The 19538-nt window shown below is 36.6% G+C and overlaps 1 protein-coding gene across 4 annotated transcripts in view; it reads left to right on the forward strand.

The window, feature by feature from the left end:
* The window catches only part of RAD54B (RAD54 homolog B (S. cerevisiae)), a 118556-nt gene that overhangs the window by 65820 nt on the left and 33198 nt on the right, over positions 1 to 19538 (forward strand). Inside the window, exons 1-6 of one of the 4 annotated variants that reach the window (XM_010833503.1) lie at positions 5239 to 5353; positions 8188 to 8469; positions 11552 to 11626; positions 12739 to 12901; positions 16098 to 16323; positions 16583 to 16790. In XM_010833503.1, the coding sequence (XP_010831805.1) occupies positions 8238 to 8469; positions 11552 to 11626; positions 12739 to 12901; positions 16098 to 16323; positions 16583 to 16790 (904 nt within the window). In that variant the 5' untranslated portion in view covers positions 5239 to 5353; positions 8188 to 8237. Of the gene's footprint in view, positions 1 to 4699; positions 4895 to 5238; positions 5354 to 8187; positions 8470 to 11551; positions 11627 to 12738; positions 12902 to 16097; positions 16324 to 16582; positions 16791 to 19538 lie in introns of those variants that run through there. The other 3 variants (XM_010833501.1, XM_010833504.1, XM_010833502.1) reach the window with 3 other exon arrangements.

The raw sequence follows: 19538 nt of genomic DNA on the forward strand, positions 1-19538 counted from the left end.
CAGGAGGAAAAGGGGATGACAGGATGAGATGGCTGGATGGCATCACCGACTCAATGCACATGAGTTTGGGTGAACTCCAGGAGTTGGTGATGGACAGGGAGGCCTAGCGTGCTGCAGTTCATGGGGTCGCAAAGAGTCGGACACGACTGAGTAACTGAACTGAACTGAACTGAAAGCATCATTTTACTGTTTAATGATACGAGAAATTTATTCAAAATAATATATGAAAAGAATACAGTAAAAAACTACACCATATTTTCTACATTAGAAGTGTATTTTCCCTCAAAGAAGTGTATAAAATTACTCTTTGTTCAAACACCCTTATTTGTGATAGGAAGGCCAGGAAACTAGAGCCACCGCCCTTCAGTCCTTTCTGTTCTTGACTGTTGTGTTTGGGATTACAGCAGCTAGAATCCTTTCAGGGGATTAAGTTGTTGGGCCAAGCATTCTGGACACAACTTCTTAGCTGCATGTCAATCGTTTTCTTAGAAAAAAACCTTGCTGGTTTCAGATAGTCAAAATTCACTTTCTCAATCCATGAATGCCAATGATGCACAAATGAATTATCTGAATTCTAATAGTGACAGTGGTTTTTCAGACTTTTAGGAGACTGATGTACCTGGCTTGAAGTTGTACACATTTTTTTTTTGTTTGGTTTTTGGACATGTGTTTTCTTCTCTCTTTAGTAAATATTTTCCAGTGGAATGGCTGGTTATAGTAGGTGTATGTTTAACTTTTTAGGAGTCTGTCATACTGTTTTCCAAAGTTATTGTACTATTTTACACTCCTTCTAGTAGTGTGTGATATTTCTAGGCGCTCTGTACTTTTTTTTTCAGTTATAATTGACTTTCAGTTCAGTTCAGTTGTTCAGTCATGTCCGACTCTTTCCGATCCCATGAATCGCAGCACGTCAGGCCTCCATGTCCATCACCAACTCCCAGAGTTCACTCAGACTCACATCCATCGAGTCAATGATGCCATCCAGCCATCTCATCCTCTGTTGTCCCCTTCTCCTCCTGCCCCCAATCCCTCCCAGCATCAGAGTCTTTTTCCAATGAGTCAACTCTTTGCATGAGGTGGCCAAAGTACTGGAGTTTCAGCTTCAGCATCATTCCTTCCAAAGGAATCCCAGGGCTGATCTCCTTCAATTAAGATAGTTTTAAAAATTTTAGTCAAGTTAGTGTGTGGTGTTATCATGTTTTTAAACAAGTTCATTGAGTTACAATTCACATTCCACGTAATTCACTCATGACAGCGAGGCCTGGCATGGTGCAGTTCATGGGGTCACAAAGAGTCAGACATGACTGAGCGACTGAACAACAGCAACATAATTCACTCATATAAAGTATATAGTTCATAATTTTTTAGTAGTATATTTACAGTTATGTGCAGCTATCACCACAATTTTAGGATGTTTTCAGTACTTCAAAAAGAAATCCTGTGCTCTTGAACTTTAAATCCCCATACCTCGTGCCCCTAGTCTCACCCTCACCTCCTAGCCCTAAGCAACCATTAAACTGCTTTCTGTCTCTATAGACTTTCCTGTTCTGTACATTTCATATAAATGGAATCATGTAATGTGTAGTCTTTTGTGATTGGCTTCTCTCACTTAACATAATGTTATTAAGGTTTATATGTGTTGTAGCCTGTATCCATTCCTTTAATGGCTGAATAATATTACGAATAATATCACTAATAATAACGTGATGTACCACAATTTGTTTATTCATTTGTTTGTTGAATGAACATTTGGTTCGTTTCTACCTTTGGGCTATTATGAATAATACTGCTATGAACATTCATGTGCAAGTTTTTTTGTGTGGACATATTTTTCTCTGTCTTGAGCATATACCTAGGAGTGGAATTGCTGGATCATATGGTAACTGTAATCTTTTGAAGAATCGTGAAACTGTTTTTTAAAGTGGTTGGACTATTTTACATTCCCACCAGTAGTGAGTAAGGATTCCAGTTTCTTTACATCTGCACCATACTTGCTTTTATCCATTTGAGACTAATCTTAGTAGATGTGAAGTGTATCTTGTGTTTTTTGTTTGCATTTCCCAAATGGTTAATGATGTTAAAGATCTTTTTATGTACTTACTGACTTGTTGTATATATTCTCTCCTGGATTATCTGTTCATGTTTTTTTGCCCATTTTCTATTGATTTGTTTGACTTTGTTTTCTTAATGGCATCCTTTAAAATTTTTGATAAAATTAAACATATATTTTATTTTTAATGTTTTATATATTTGTATTCTGAGAAACCTTTGCCTACTTCAAGATTACAAATATCTTCTACTACAGTTTCTTGTAAAAGTTTGTAGTAAAATTTTACATTTAAGTCTATGATTCATTTTTCATTAAATTTTGTATACAGGGTGAGTTAATGGTTGATGTTCATCTTTTTTCTGTGTGGCTATCCAGTTAACTCAGCATTTTTTGAAAAGGCTTATTCCCATTGAATTTGTTTTGCCAACTGTGTTGAAAATCAGTTTGTTTTGCCAACTTTGTTGAAAAATAGTGGTCATACACAGTGGCCACTATTTTGTTGCATTGATCATTTTGTCTTTCTTTTAAATACCAAAGTATCTCCATTTTTGTTACATGATAGTTAACTTTGAAATGAGGTGGAATAAGTCATTAGTTCTCAGTCCTTTGTTTTTAGTTTCCCTGTGGATTTCTATGTAGACAGTTTTATCATCCGCACATAGGTACAGTTTTACTTCTTCTCTTCCTTTCTGATCTTTATACTTTTTATTGCCTTATTGCATTGGCTAAGACTTGCCAGGACAACACTGATTAGAAGTGGTGAAAGTGGGAATTCTTTTTTTATTCCTAGTCTCAGGGCTTTTTCTTTTCCTATTTAAGTAGGTGGGTGAATTTTAAAAGATAAAGTAGTAATTTGGCTTTTGTTTTGTAAATTCTTTTGTTTTGATAGCTTTGGAGGTCAAGTTGTGTATTTGGTAAAAGATACAGTGAATAGCTCTTCAATAACGGGGGAGTGAGATTTTCCTCTCTTCAGCTGGAGTAAACTTATCTAGTCATTGAAAAATATAGTATAAAAGTTAGGTGAGAAGCAAGACCTAGGGCTCAGTATGAGGATGCTCTATATTTCTCACGGAAGTGCTCATGGTTAACTGCCAAGGGGAAAAGAAAGAATAAGACCGAGTAACAAGGGGAGATTTTGTCTTTAGTGTCAAGTGTGCTTTGAGTTAATAGATAATTTAAGAGTGTTTTTGCTTCAAAGCACTAAAAGATACCATTATATAGAATATCATATACATACCTCTCAACCTATTCTGTTATCCTTTGTCTTATTATGTTTTGTCTTTTTTGTCTGTACTTTACATGCAATAAAATTTATGGCTCTAAATGATCCGCAATGATTTCTGTTAATTGTATTCACCTATCCATTCTGAAGGAGATCAGCCCTGGGATTTCTTTGGAAGGAATGATGCTAAAGCTGAAGCTCCAGTACTTTGGCCACCTCATGCGAAGAGTTGACTCATTGGAAAAGACTGATGCTGGGAGGGATTGGGGGCAAGAGGAGAAGGGGACGACAGAGGATGAGATGGCTGGATGGCATCACTGACTCGATGGACGTGAGTCTGAGTGAACTCCGGGAGTTGGTGATGGACAGGGAGGCCTGGTGTGCTGCAATTCATGGGGTTGCAAAGAGTCGGACACGACTGAGCGACTGATCTGATCTGATCTGATCTGATGCAACTATCACCCAGACAAGTTCTTCTTTCCTGCCCCTTTCCAGTCAATTTCCCAACTCCAGAGCCAGCAGCTACTTTCTGGTTTCTGTCACCATAAATCAGTTTCATTGCTGAAAAAGTTTCTCTGTTAGACTCTTTGCATATGTTTTTGTAAGGTGATACTGGGAATGTTTTCAAGAAAAGTATAGACTTTCATAAGGAACTTTTAATTTCCTGATCATATACTACTGAATTCTCAGAATCAGTGACCCAGCCTGACAGCTAGCTCCCTAAGCTAGGAGACAAGAATATATTGATGAAATTTTAGTCTGATTGCTGCTTTAATGTCTTCAGTTCAGTTCAGTCGCTCAGTCGTATCTGACTCTTTGCAACCCCATGAATCGCAGCATGCCAGGCCTCCCTGTCCATCACCAACTCCCAGAGTTCACTCAGACTCACGTCCATCAAGTCAGCGATGCCATCCAGCCATCTCATCCTCTGTTGTCCCCTTTTCCTCCTGCCCCCAATCCCTCCAAGCATCAGAGTCTTTTCCAATGAGTCAACTCTTCACATGAGGTGGCCCAAGTACTGGAGTTTCAGCTTCAGCAGTTTTACCTTTGTTCTTATTGAAAAAGCTACAGGTTTTTCTTTTAGAGAACTCTGTAATAATGTATTACTTTTCCTTGATATATCTTGTTACGTGATTTTAGGTATTTTTCCATGGATGCTGAAATTTTATCTTTAATTACTAGAGTTTTAAAATCTTACCAGTGATTATATTTTTCTACTTGTACTAAGTTTGTATGATAAGAAATTTACATTCTGTTTTCGTGGTAATGCTAGAAGCTGGTATTTGAATTTCCCAGTTTATAGCATATATATGAAAAAATACTTAATACAATCCAATTTACTTGTGCTTTTATTTTGCTGAGTGATTTTATTACTTAAATATTAATGTCATCTATAATAATTGGTTTTTATTTTGTTTATATTCTAGTTCATTCAGCCCCTAAAGAAATAACAGTGTCTAAGGGACAAGAAGAGAAACCCGATAGCCTAGTTAAATATTTCAGTGTTGTTTGGTGTAAAGCTTCAAAGAAAAAACACAAAAAGTGGGAAGGTGATGGTGTTCTTATTGTAAAAGGAAAGTCATTTACATTAAAGGATTTGGAAGGCAAAGACATTGGAAGAGGTATTGTGATATTACCTGATGTTTATGATTTGGTCTAAAGTTAATATATGTATCTGACTACAAAACTGAAATGTAATTGTGTTTTATGAAGGTGTTCTTTGTTGACTTTCATGTATAAATTATCTGATAAACATAAATTTATCTTGTAATAGCAATTCTGACAATCTTATGTATACTCAGTGAGATGAATCTCATCCCATGGTATCGTTTTCATTGAATATAAAATGATTAGCTAGATATATACAGTTATATTGGCATTTTTCTGAGATTAAGCAGTTTTTCTTTGTGTGTTTTTCATCTTTTTTCTTTTTTTCCAGAATGCTGAGTGATTAAAAGTTAAAAAAGATGTGGGTATTAGGAATAGAATGATATCTAACTTCAATGATACCTAATAAATATTTGAAAATAGCAAGGCGATAATAGCTAGAGATAACTTAGATTAATGCATCTAAATTGGAGGTAACTGTTATTTCCATTATAAAACATTGCCAGCATGATTTATTTGCATAAGTTAGCCCACAAAATCAGAGTATGTAAAGTTATCATGGTCTTTTTATATTGTCTCTTAAATTACTCTTCAATTCTGAGTGTGGCCCGTAATTATAAAGTCTGTTCTACATGTTGAAAATAACATAGTTTGTAGTTTCAATAACTATGCTAGGAGTAAGCATTCAAAGAGGGTTATAGTTTGTAGTTTAGTAGGGACAGGGCAATGTAATTGATAATTAGGAAGCACTAAGATAATTGTTTCAATGAGAATGTTTGCTAAGTACAATAGGAACATATATAGAAGGACCATGTAAATCAGCCTACGAGGCTAAGGGAAAGCTTCAAAGGAGTTATTGTTTAAGGTAATATGTGAGGGATGAGTAATTTTGTAGGGAATGAGAAAGGGGCATAGCATATGTACAGGTATAGGCAAGAGTGAATTAAAACTACTTCAGTGTTTCAGGAATATTGTATGCGAAGGGCAGTGACAGAGGGGCATGAGTTGAGGCTGAATGGAATTATCTGCAATAGAATTTTTTATTATGAAAATATTGAATACCATATATCCAATATTATGCTTAGTATTTAGAGAAATTAAAAAGAAAATTAGCAATACACATTCCATGTTAGTTAAGGTGTTAGTAGCTCAGTTGTGTCTGACTCTTTGCAACCCCCTGGACTATAGCCCACCAGGCTCCTCTGTCCATGGAATTCTCCAGGCAAGAATACTAGAGTGGGTTGCCATTCTCTTTTCTAGGGGATCTTCCTGACCCAGGGATTGAACTCAGGTCTCTTGCACTGCAGGCAGATTCCTTACCATCTGAGCTACCAAGGATTGAGGCTAAATTTTTTTGAGAACTTGTTTATACTTAATTAGTGAAATTATATTCTAAAGCCCCCTAGCAAGGAAAAAATTACCAAAATTACCCTGGAATATCTGTTACCCATAACTATAGTATATATGGTTTTGAGTATGTGTAGTTTGGATTAATAATAAAATGATCTCTCAGTTCCAAGTAGTGGAAAAAAGTAGAATCACCTCTATACAAGTAGAATCACCTCCGGTGCTTTTAAAAAATGCCAGTGCTTAGGCCTTGATCTCTGAGGCTGTGATTATTTGGTCTGGATGATGGGGAGAGGGACTGAACATCCATATATTTTAGGTTTCTGGATGACTCTCATATCCAGCAGGAGTTGAAAATCACTGGTTTAAAAAATTAATTTATTGGCTTTCAAAGTGTAAGCTTTCAAATATAAGACTTGGTTGCTTAATTATAATGTTAATAATATATCAACCTGGAGTTAATCTTGCAAGTATCACCTATTATACAAGCAGTTTTTCTTTTAAATAATTTAGATATTCAGCATTTAAATATTATTACTATAAGGATAAACACTCCTAAGAAACCTGAAGGCTGGAATGCTGAAATTACTAATAGCTTATGATAATATAGTCAGATTCAGTTGATTTTTATTCCACATACCCAGCAAAGAACAACTGTGGGAAACAAAGTTCAGGAGTTTAAAGAAAGTCTTCTGGAGATGTAGAGATGTTTGAGACAGTCATCACTAGGGAGCAAAGTGAAACGAGAGATTTTGGAGTTGCAGGGCCTCTTGAAGGTGCCTCAAAGTTAAATTTATTCTTATCTCCCATTTTCATGTAATTAATGGTAATTGGATTAATAGAGTTAGATTCAGTATGAAGATAAAACAGTTATCTTCATTAATATGGAGAGGTCAGGACTGCTGTTGAATTGAAATAGCTTGGGAAATGGAGGGCTGGGTCTTTTAGCATTTAGGAACACCAGCCAAATAACTATTTGGCTTCATCTTAGAGCTTTATCATTAGTAACTGAAAAATGTATATTACGTAGTTCCCAGTTGTCAGAGATTGTAATTATTAGCCCAGTGTTAATAGGGAATTGTAGCAATTTTCCAGCTAGTTTAAAAGGGTCATGTAATGTTATCTAAATTATGATGATCTTTTATTTTTTGTTTTTAGAAACTTTAAAGTTTTTGGTATACACAGTTTTGCCCCTCACAGTGGCACAAAAATCATGCATTTAATGTTCCAAGCAGAGGAGTATAAAATTCCCTCACTCTATCTGATTAATGAGTTCATTTTAAGCAGACCGTGATAACTTACTCATATTTATATTGCATCAACACCTTACACGTGGCAGCACCTAATAAATGTCTGTTGAATTAATAATAATTCAAACAAGTGTGGTATTATAAAATATCCTGCTTTTTATTCAAGAGCGAGAACTTGGACTATCCGTAGCGTCTGTGACAAATGTAGTTTTACTATGCTATCGAAGGTGGACGAGTACAGTACTAGTTCTGTTAGAAACTGCTTCTATTGCGAGTTCTTCACATTTGCACTTGTTTCTAAGTGGAAATAGAGCTGCCCTGGCATTTGTCTAGATTGTTCACAAGAAAGGAGGGTCCATACATAGCCTACCAAAACCCTTCTACGCTTGATTTTCTATAGACAGCAGATGGCAAAACCATGAATACAGTAGACTGTATTTTAAGTAATTAAAAAAAAGCCTTGGGTCTCTAAACCTTACCTAATTTTTATAACTATATAATTATTTATTCCTTTTGATTTTTGCATGTGTGTATTTTTACTAAGAGGATAAATTATATTTTTGTTCTGGCTAGTGGGTTATTATATGAGGCTATTTGCATTCAAAGTAGTTTTCATTCTGTACAGTTATAAGAAGAAACTCTGGTTTTACTAATTAAGTCATCTTAGAGTGTCAATAAATTAAATTAATTTTTTCCTTCTTAATTTAAAGGCACTGGATATAAACTGAAAGAGCTTGAAAAGATTGAAGAGGGTCAAACAATGATGATTGGTGGAAAAGAAATAGAAGTCATGGGTATCATCTCTCCAGATGATTTCAACAGTGGAAGATGTTTTCAGTTTGGAGGAGGATGTTCTGCTATCTTAAGTTCTTCTCAAGCTGCCAAGAAGTGTTTCTCTAACCCTTTCAAAAGTGTCTGTAAACTCAGTTCAAAGGAAAATAAACAGAACAGTTTCCAAAGTTGTAAACCACGCCATGACCCATATGCGCCAAGTAAGATTTAAAAGCTTAATTTGAGTTTTCTGTTTTTACTGTCTAAAGATATTTTGGTATGTGAATTTAAAGTTGAAATTTTGTTTTAACACTTTCAGGTAGAAGTATGTATCATTTTTCAGATATATAGTCTGACATAAGGGATAATGTTGAAGTTGAATAATAATATAGTTTGAGAAGTATTTTCATAAATAAATGTTCAATTGCAAGAGTATATTAACCAAAATACATGTGTTGAAGGAAAATTGTGCGAATTATAGATGTATAAACACATACATGTGTATGATTTCAACAAAACCTTATTGCTTTTGTAGGGAGAAAAATTAGTAAATTTATAAATTAGGAATATTTTTGAACTTCCATTTTGAAGATTGTATGCTTTGATCACAAGTATTAGTAATTAGTGACTTGCTGCTGCTATTAAGTCGCTTCAGTCGTGTCCAACTCTGTGCGACCCCACAGACGGCAGCCCACCAGGCTCCCCCATCCCTGGGATTCTCCAGGCAAGAATACTGGAGTGGGTTGCCATTTCCTTCTCCAATGCATGAAAGTGAAAAGTGAAAGTGAAGTCGCTCAGTCGCGTCCGACTCTTAGCGACCCCATGGACTGCAGCCTACCAGGCTTCACCATCCATGGGATTTTCCAGGGAAGAGTACTGGAGTGGGGTGCCATTGCCTTCTCCCAATTAGTGACTTAATTGAGTATTAGAATATTGAAAGGTGAAAAATACTGAAAGGTGAGATTTCATGTAAAGAATTCAAATTTTATTCATGAGAATCCAGTCAAGTTAATTTTCACATTAATGAATTTAATTTAAAAATTGCATCAAAAATAAAACCTAGTCTGTTTATGACTTTTTAAGATTTGATTGCTCAGTCAACAAGTATTTCTTGTGTGCCTTTTATACATTGGGCCCAGAGGTAAAACTGTCATTACAGAGCTTCTCATTTGGTGACGTGACAGACATAAAATTTGAATTATATTAAGTCTGTGATTCATTTTGCCTGAAATAGTGTGTACAGGGTGAGTTAATGATTGATGTTCGTCTTTTTCCACGTGGCAGTAAGAATGGCAGTGTATATGCTCAGTTGTGTCCGTCTCTTTGTGACCCCATGGAGTGCAGCCTGCCAGGCTCCTCTGTCCATGAAATTGTCAGGGCAAGAACACTGGAGCAGGTTGCCATTTCCTTCCCCAGGGGATCTTCCCAACCTAGGGTTGGAATTGTCCTCTCTTGCATCTGCTGCATTGGCAGGTGGATTCTTTACCACTGTGCCATCTGGGAAGTTCTTTCCATGTGGATATCCAGTTAATTCAGCATTTGTTTGAAAAGACTTATTCTTATTGAATTTGTTTTGTTATATAGAAGTTGGAGAATAGAGTAAGCTTTTCTCATAATGGTAGTAAAAATACTGAAATAATTATAAAAATAACTCTTAAAATAGCTATAAATAGAAGTGTTAAGGGCTTCCCAGGTGGCTCTGGTGGTAAAGAATCTACCTGCCAATACAGAAGACATAAGAGACACAGGTTCATCCCCTGGGTTGGGAAGATCCCCTGGAGGAGGGCATGGCGACCTACTCCAGTTTTCTTGCCCGGAGAATCCCGTGGACAGAGGAACCTGGCGGGCTACAGTGCATAGGGTCACAAAGAGTCAGACATAACTGAAGGGGCTTAGAATGCACGCATGCTTGCAAAAAGTATTAAAATAACTATTTTCCCCTCTTGCCATTTTGGGGACAGAATTTTTGAAATAAAAGGACCTTTTAGATAATTTAGACCAATCCCTTCACTTTGCATTTGAGGAAACTGAGTACCAGAAGAATGAACTGACTTGCTTAAAGTAGGTATTGGCATAATTTGTATTAAAACCCCCAAATTAAAAACTCCTTGCTTTATTCTAGCTCATTTGAGACTTAATTGAAATTTAGAGAGTGGGAGTTTCTGCTTCTGATTTTTCTCTTTGTGTGAATATTTTGTCTGTCACACTGGCTCATAAGCCTCCTTCTGTCCTTTATGCTTCTTTCTCTTCACCTTCCTGTTATGTAGTAGAGAGCTGTGGTGAACTGAAAGGAACACTGCTTAGTCAAGGGCCTGAGTTAGAGTCCTGCTTTTGCCACTAAACTACTGATTCTTCGACCAGTTGAGGTAGTCACTTACTTCACTATATTTTGCCTCATGTAAAATGTGGGTTTTAATAACTACCATAGAGATTTAGAGTGCCTGGTATATACTGTATACAATAAATATTTGATAACTGAGTGAATGAAAAATTTTATTATGATAATTTGTATATATGTTTACATGAGTGTGTATGTGTGTGTGTGTGTGTGTGTGTGTGTAAGCAAGCCCTTTTTGTAAGTGGTAAATACTTGATTATCCTCTCTCTTTTTAAATCTTGTTAAAGGTAGTTCTAACCTGTAGACTTAAAACTAAAGCAAGAGAGATTTTGTTAGCATTAAATGATGCTTCATGATCATGAAGGGCATCTAAAGATTTAAACTGATGTCCTATTGCTGTGGTGCTTTAGGTTTTATTTTTCTCGAAGCTTCGTGCTTTGTTAGATGACTTATGATTCTATGGTCCTTGCTTGAGCTGTGAATCATCTTTACCTCTATTTTCTTTTTAATTCCCTTTGTCCTTTTTAACTAATTTTTTAAAAAGCGTGCTTTCTTTATTTATAGCTTCACTGAGCCTTAGTTGCTGCGTGTGGGCTTTCTCTAGTTGCAGTGAGCAGGGGTTACTCTAGTTGCTGTGCAGGCTTCTCATTGCAGTGGCTTCTCTTGCTTATGCTTGGGCCCTACAACGCACGGGCTTCAGTAGTTGCAGAGCGTTTGCTCAGTTGCTCTGAGGCATGTGAGGTCTTCCCAGACCAGGGGCCATACCTGTGTCCCCTGCATTGGCAGGTGGATTCTTAACTGCTGGACCACTAGGGAGATCCTCTTTTTGTTCTTTTTTTTTTTAAAAAAGGAACCATTTCTTGGTTGGAAATCCACAAGACATACTCTCTTCTTTACTACTGGGATATGGAGGAAACTCAGGGGCTGAGTTTTCCGTTTTCACACTCTATTCCCCTACCTGCCAGGAATTCACCTTGAAAATGAGAGTTTCTTTTGGTTGCTCAGAAACCTGGGAAGATCCACAGAAAACCTTCCTCCAGGTAATTACTATCAGTAAACATGACCAGACTCTCATTTCTGTGACTATATATTTCCACACTGAGGGTTATTTATTAAATCCCCTGTGGGTTTTTTTTTTTTTTTTGGTTGCCCCACACAGCTTGTGAGATGTTAGTTCCTGGACCAGGGTTTGAACCCGTGTCCTTAGCAGTGAAAGCACTGAGTCTTAGTCTCCTGGAACCTGTTGTTTTTTAATCTCCTTTTCTCATCTTTGTTCTCTTTTTTCATATTTTAAAAAATCTATTTTACTTTTTTTAACCATGATGCAGACATACAAATATATCCAAAAAATTACTTTGATGGGTTTATTATCTGATTTCAGATTTATCAATTCATACCAGCTTTCTAGTTACATTTGGTTTTGTTTTTTGAATGATTTTAAATCTTTTAAATTGTATTACCATATTACTAAAGAATTACATTGTTATTTGACTGTTACTCCATGCTGCTTTGTCAAGATTCATGAATTTTACATTTCATGAATGAAGTAATTAATTTTAAGCAAATAATGGTGGTGAAGTCAATGGAAAATTTGTCATTCTTTCTCAGTTCTTCTGATTAATAGGGGTGATAGACATTGTTAGTCGGCATAGGAATTGAAATAAAGGAAGCCTTTATATTAAATTTGGAAAGCCTTTCGAGAATAAGAAGCTATGAGTATTAGTAAAGGCCATCTTGGCAAAATTCCAACCTGTGCTTTCAGTTGGAAATAGTTCTCTTTGCTTTGAATACTGAACTAGTAAGTGTTGTGGCTTGATGAATTCTTTATGAAACAATAGTGAATTTTAGTGGTTTCAAAGCACTTTTGTGCATGAAATTTGGAAAGCTCTTTGCCATTCTTTGCATGAATCTTACATCAATAAGGCATGGGATTTTATTTTTAAAATTTTGTACCTTTGCTTAGCATTGATGTTACTGAATTTCAAAATTATTGTGTTTTAATTTTTTTTTCTTTTTGAATTTCAAAGTTTTTGATTTTTTTTTGTTGCAAATGACTGCAAACAGTTGTATCTTCTGAGTAATTAGAGCAAGATAATGTAATTACTGACAGAGTGAAATACATTTATAATTATACTTTTCCCTTTCTCTTAAGATTCCCTTGTTATGCTCCGACCAGATAAGAATCACCAGTGGCTGTTCAATAAGAACTGTTTTCCTGTTGTGGATGTAGTGATAGATCCTCACCTCGTATATTACCTTCGACCACATCAGAAAGAAGGGATCACATTCCTTTATGAATGTGTAATGGGAATGAGGTAGGAAAATAATTTGTTTGATCTAATCAGAGCTTTGATTTACCTGTAACATAATGGTTTCTAGGATGAGCCTAATATGTAATGAGTCTCAATGAGTGCAGCATACATTTTAGTTGATAGGAATGGCAAATGGTAATGTGTATGTTTTATTCCACAGGTGGGTTCTTTTTAAAAAAATAATTTTATTAAAAAAAAAATTTGGCTGTGCCTGGTCTTAGTTGAGGCAGGCAGGATTTATAATCTTCATTGCAGCATGCAGGATCTTTTTTTTTAATGCAGCATGCAAACTCTTAGTTGCAGCATGTGGGATCTAGTTCCCTGACCAGGGATTGAACCCAGGCCCCTTGCATTGGAGCCCAGAGTCTTAGCCACAGTGGACCGCCAGGGAAATTTCCACAGGTAGTTCTTGAAGGATACTGTGTGCTAAATATCTTGCTTGGAACTGGACACACAACTTATGAGGATTTTGCAAAAAAGTTTCCTTCTTATCTCACCTCTGTTTACACACACACACACACACACACACACACACACACACACACACAGAGGAGTCCCTCTTCCTCTTTTATAATTGAGTTTTCTTAAAGAATTATAGTCAAAATACAGTTGAAGTAGAAGACACACACATAAATTCAAACCAAAGAGGGTTAAAAGAATCAAAGGTCTCTGCTAACATATTAGTACATTTCCTTCCAGGCCTTTTTTGTTGTTTTTGATGCATAGGACCTCGATTTTTACATTGGTCATTGCCACTCAGTATGCCTCAGTTACTAGGAAGCTGGGAATGTAAATTCCTTCAAGTTCTAAAGAACCCCTTGAATGCTGCTGCTGCTGCTGCTAAGTCGCTTCAGTCATGTCCGACTCTGTGCGACCCCATAGACAGCAGCCCACCAGGCTCCCCCATCCCTGGGATTCTCCAGGCAAGAACACTGGAGTGGGTTGCCATTTCCTTCTCCAAGGCATGAAAGTGAAAAGTGAAAGTGAAGTCGCTCAGTCGTGTCCGACTCTTAGCGACCCCTGACAAGGGGAAAATTATCTCCTGGAAACTTTCTAGATGCATGTTCTTTCAAATATGCTCTTCTTTTTTGGAGATCTTACTTCGGTTGGCCTGAGAATCATCTTTTATTTCTTTTCTCTCATCTTCTCTATCTAATCACACCTAAGCTTTTGAATATTTTGACTTCCTAAATACCATTTCTAACCTAATTGTTTCTGGCCCTCACTATAGCAGTTCTAGTAACTGGTGTCATAAAATTATATTTTATCTGGACTATTGCAACAGCTTCTAACTTGTGTATCTGTTTCTGATGCTCCTCAGATTCCTTCTACTTATTGCTGCCAGTTTGATATTTCTGGAAACAGTTCTGAACATGGCATTTCCTTGCTTAAAATGATTGCAATTCTCAGAACTTAGAGCAATGTTTCCTAATCTGTGGTATGCACTCCACTTGGGTGGTGTATAGAATTATTTTAGGTGTACATGGACAAACTTTATTTTTTACTTTTAATCATAGCATATTTAGTTAGTGAATAATTGGAAAGAAATAGCATATCAAACTTTTGGTTTCACAAGTAGATTATGCTTAGAAAGAATTTATTTTCTTTTCAAATAAATCTAAGTTAAAAAGTGAGTTGATTTAGAGAAAAGTAATAAATAGTAACATATAGTATCACATATATGGCAAAGCAGTGTAGTCATTCTTGGAAGACTGATGTTGGGGAGACACTGACTTACAAGATACAGTCTGAGCTTTCAAGGGCAAGAATCCTTATCTTCTGTCTTCTACCAATCTTGCCAGCTTCCTAACCTTGTATTTCTTTGCTTGGAATTCAGTTCAAGCTCCAGCTGTGCTGATGTGTTAATACTGATTAATGTAGTGAATTCCTGTTTTCCTTTAAAACTCTGCTCAAGGTTCATCTTCTTCAAGGGAAGCCTTTCTGCTCTCTTCACTATACCTGAATGCTGGATCACTGTTTTCTCTCTGCCACTCACTATATCTCGTTTAGCTGGCATCTTGCAATGGCAAAATATAAAATAATCTAAAGTAATAATAAGGGCTATGCTGCTGCTAAGTCACTTCAGTCGTGTCCGACTCTGAGAGACCCCATAGACGGCAGCCCACCAGGCTCCCCCGTCCCTGGGATTCTCCAGGCAAGAACACTGGAGTGGGTTGCCATTTCCTTCTCCAATGCATGAAAGTGAAAAGTGAAAGTGAAGTCGCTCAGTCGTTTCCGACTCTTCGAGACCCCATGGACTGCAACCCACCAGGTTCCTCCGTCCATGGGATTTTCCCAGCAAGAGTACTGGAGTGGGGTGCCATTGCCTTCTCCGAATAAGGGCTGTAGTAATCTAAAATAATAATAGTGGCTATAATTCATGTTTGTAATTTTTTCTCTATATTTTAAACTGGAAAACATAAATAAAATTGGTTTTGGTTGTTATTTCTACTAGTAAGAAACAGAATGGATTAACAAACTATACTTATATATTTCCTTAATTCCTTTGGATTTTGTAACTTTTAAAGTGTTTATCTAATACCTGTCAAAGAGCTTTTAAAACTATAAAGTGGTATAAATGCCAGTTACTGATAGTATTCCTTATAATGTTTAATTTTCAATTGCATGAACCAAATAGACTTGTAGGACAAGATTTTTACTAAATTATGTGTATTAGATCAAATAGTGTTTAATTTTTCTTACAGGTCAAGGAGCTATTTTGGTCGAGGACTTCATTTATTGCAAGAAAATCATAAATACAGATCACTAGGTCTTTCTGGTTTATGTTTCATTACATTTTAAAGTGTTTTGGTATCTAATACTGAAACTGATAAAAACTGCTCAGCTGTCAGTGATGAGAAGCACAGTTATAGTTAAATTATTTAACTGTAGATATGAAATTGGCATTCATTTCTAGTTTCTAAATATGGAATCATTATAGTAACAGATTTAGATTCAACTGTAATTTCAATTTGTTTTAGTAATTTAGTTGACAGTAAATATATAATGAATATAATTAGCACAGATGCAAAATGTCATAAATCAGCTGAATGAAAAGCTAGAAAATGTGTTTAGTGGGGGCTAGAATTCATCCTAATTACAAAATATCAGCTTCTGGTTTTTGACTAATAGGTGATGGTGTTAGAGGCATAAAATATTTTCCTTTTGTAGTTGAAGGAAATATAATTATTTCTAACAGGGTGAATGGCAGATGTGGAGCTATTCTTGCCGATGAAATGGGTTTAGGGAAAACACTGCAATGTATTTCGCTTATCTGGACCCTACAGTGTCAGGGACCCTATGGAGGCAAGCCAATAGTAAAGAAGACACTTATTGTCACACCTGGAAGCTTGGTGAATAATTGGAAGAAAGAATTCCAAAAATGGTTAGGAATCGAAAGGATCAAGATATTTACTGTTGATCAGGTAAGAGACTTTTGAAAATTTAGATTTGGTTATTTACTAAATCTCTAGTTTTTCAAATCAGTGCTGCAGCTTTCACTATCTAGTAGTTTTTCAAGCATATGTAGTTCTCTTTTTTCTGATAGATGGAATATTGCCTTACAATTTAGTTATGAGTTAATATATTCTAATACTTAGATAATAGTTTTCAGGAATATGCTGCTTTTATTTAATTTCACACAATTTTTGCCCATGATTTGTTAAAGGTTACCTTTTTTTTTAGGACCACAAAGTAGAAGAATTCACGAAATCTCCATTTTATTCTGTTCTTATCATCAGTTATGAAATGTTACTTCGTTCCCTGGATCAAATTAAGAATGTAAAATTTGATCTTCTAATTTGTGATGAAGGGCATCGTTTGAAGAACAGTACCATTAAGACAACTACAGCCCTCATTAGCCTCTCCTGTGAGAAAAGGATAATTTTAACTGGTCTGTATTTACTTTGGGTGAGATATGATGGAATTTTGCCTAATGAACATGCAGAACTTGTAGTATGATGTTTGACATCCAAAGAATTGATGATATTGAGTGGAATTCATACTAATCAACCTGGGTTAGTTGAGTCTCGGTAGGATTCTGAATTATCAAATTCCTGTGTAATGTTTCCCAGATTTTGGATTCTTTGAGGAATAAACACGATGGTATCATGATAAAGAAAGTAGAAGATGGGGCTAGACTGCTTGAGCTTGGTTTCCAAGTCTGACATTCATTTATAGCTGTGCAACTTTGGGCAAATTATACTTCTCCATACCTCAATTTTCTTATGTGTGAAATAGATTCCTTATGTTTTGAGGGTCAAATGAGTTAATTCATGTAAAGTTCTTGGAAGACCACCCTTATATGATAAGTGTTTAATACAAATATCCTTTATTTTTCCATGTTTGTGCTGTATGCATATGGTTTTTTGCTGGCCAAAGCTTCTAGCCCAGGTTGTCTAGAAAAGTGGGATAGACTATACAATAAATACAAGAATATTTTTCTTCCTTATCCTTTTTAGCTTACGGCCTAGACTAGAATTAGGCCTGAATGACTCAAAGGAATTATTTTCCCACACCTCATTTTGGTCTTGTGTGGTGCTTTCAACTTACCATTTTGGTAGCAGGAGAAAAAAGTTGTCATTACTAATGTTTACATCCCTTCTGTTTTCTGCTCAAGGCTCCTTTTCCTGATCATCTTTTATCCTTTTAGAAAGGACGGGCAGGGCATGGTTATTTTTCTTGCATCATATCCCACGTCTTTGTCCTTCATGCATGTCAGAGCTCTGCTCTGAAGTTAAAATGAGGGAGAGGGGGTGTGCCCAACAGCTTATTCCTCCAGTATACACCTTCAGGGTAGGAGTGTGCCCTGGAGCAGCAGAGAACCCGCCCCCTGCAGAGGGTGCCCACCTTCAAATAATTTATAGCTATTCGTGTAGAAGGATTGTATTACCATTACCAAATGTGATTTTAAAGACCGTATATACTTTTTAGAAATGATTTGGGGAACTGTTAAATGACCTTTACGTTCTTCATATTTAGTCAAAGTGGATTCTTTATACTTCTTGACTAGCCTTTGATTTTGAAATCCTTGGGGCCAGAAAAGCAATGGAAAAAAAAAAAGATTTAGCTGAATTTAGTTACATTGTAGGAAAAGCAAAGCGGAGATTATTTATTTTTACTGCTCAGTGTGGTGTCAATATTGCTTACCTAAATAGTAGTAATAGCTATAGTGTTAAAAAGATTGGCATTCAAGGGGGAAAACAAAGAGTGAGAAATTTAGATTACTTTTGGGTAATAATAATAGAGCAATAAAAAAAAATAGGACTTCCCTGGTGGCACAGTGGATAGGAATTCACCTGCCAACGCAAGGGACACGGGTTTGATCTCTGGTCTGGGAAGATTCCACATGCTGTGCAGCAACTTAGCCCGAGCACCACACCTACTGAGCCCATGCTCTAGAGCCCAAGAGCCACAACTGCCGAAGCCCGGCTAGAGCCTGTGCTCTGCAGTGAAAGAAGCTGTCACAGTGAGAAGCTTGCACAGCATGATGAAGGAGTAGCCCATTTACCACAGCTAGAGAAAGCCACACGTGGCAACCAGACCCAGACCCAGTGCAAAAAAATGGATTCTCTTCTATTTGACAATCAGATAATGTCCTTTAGCAAAAGCGAACAGTTTTACTACTATTCTCAATTATAAGAAAATACCAATTTAACTAGTGTTACAAATTAAATTTTATTTTGTTGTTGCTGTTCAGTCACCCAGTCGTGTCTACTTGTGAGTTGGACAGTTGCATTCAGTGACTCCCATGCTAGTAAGATCATGCTTAAAATCTTGCATGCTAGGTTTCAGCATTATGCGAACCAAGAAATTCCAAATATCCAAGCTGGGTTTAGAAAAGGAAGAGGAACCAGAGATAAAATTGCCAACATTCGCTGGGTCATAGAGAAAACTAGGGAATTCCAGAAGACATCTACCTCTGTTTCATCCACTACACTAAAGCCTTTGATTGTGTGGATCACAACAAACTGGAAAACTCTTAAAGAGATGAGAATACCAGACCATCTTACCTGTCTCCTGAGAAAGCTGTATGCGGGTCAAGAAGCAACAGTTAGAACCCTGTTTGGAACAACTGATTGGTTCAAGATCCAGAAAGGGGAACCACAGAGCTGTCTGCTGCCACCCTGTTTGTTTAACCTATACGCTGAGCACATCATGAGAAATGCCGGGCTGGATAAGTTACAAGCTGGAATCAAGAAAGGTGGGAGAAACATCAACAACCTCAGATATGCAGATGACACCACCCTTATGGCAGAAAGTGAAGAGGAACTAAAGAGCTTCTTAGTGAAAGAGAAGAGTGAAAAAGTTGGCTTAAAGCTCAACATTCAGAAAACTAAGATCATGGCATCCAGTCCCGTCACTTCATAGCAAGTAGATGGGGAAACAGTGGCAGACTTTATTTTTGGGGGCTCCAAAATCACTGCAGATGGTGATTGTAGCCATGAAATTAAAAGACGCTTACTCCCTGGAAGGAAAGTTATAACCAACCTAGACAGCACATTAAAAAGCATAGACATTACTTTGCCAACAAATGTCCGTTTAGTCAAGGCTATGGTTTTTCCAGTGGTCATGTATGGCTGTGAGAGTTGGACTATAAAGAAAGCTGAGTGCCGAAGAATTGATGCTTTTGAACTGTGGT

Source organism: Bison bison, unplaced genomic scaffold, assembly GCF_000754665.1.
Source record: "Bison bison bison isolate TAMUID 2011002044 unplaced genomic scaffold, Bison_UMD1.0 scf7180017863702, whole genome shotgun sequence".
NCBI classification, from domain to species: Eukaryota; Metazoa; Chordata; class Mammalia; order Artiodactyla; family Bovidae; genus Bison; species Bison bison.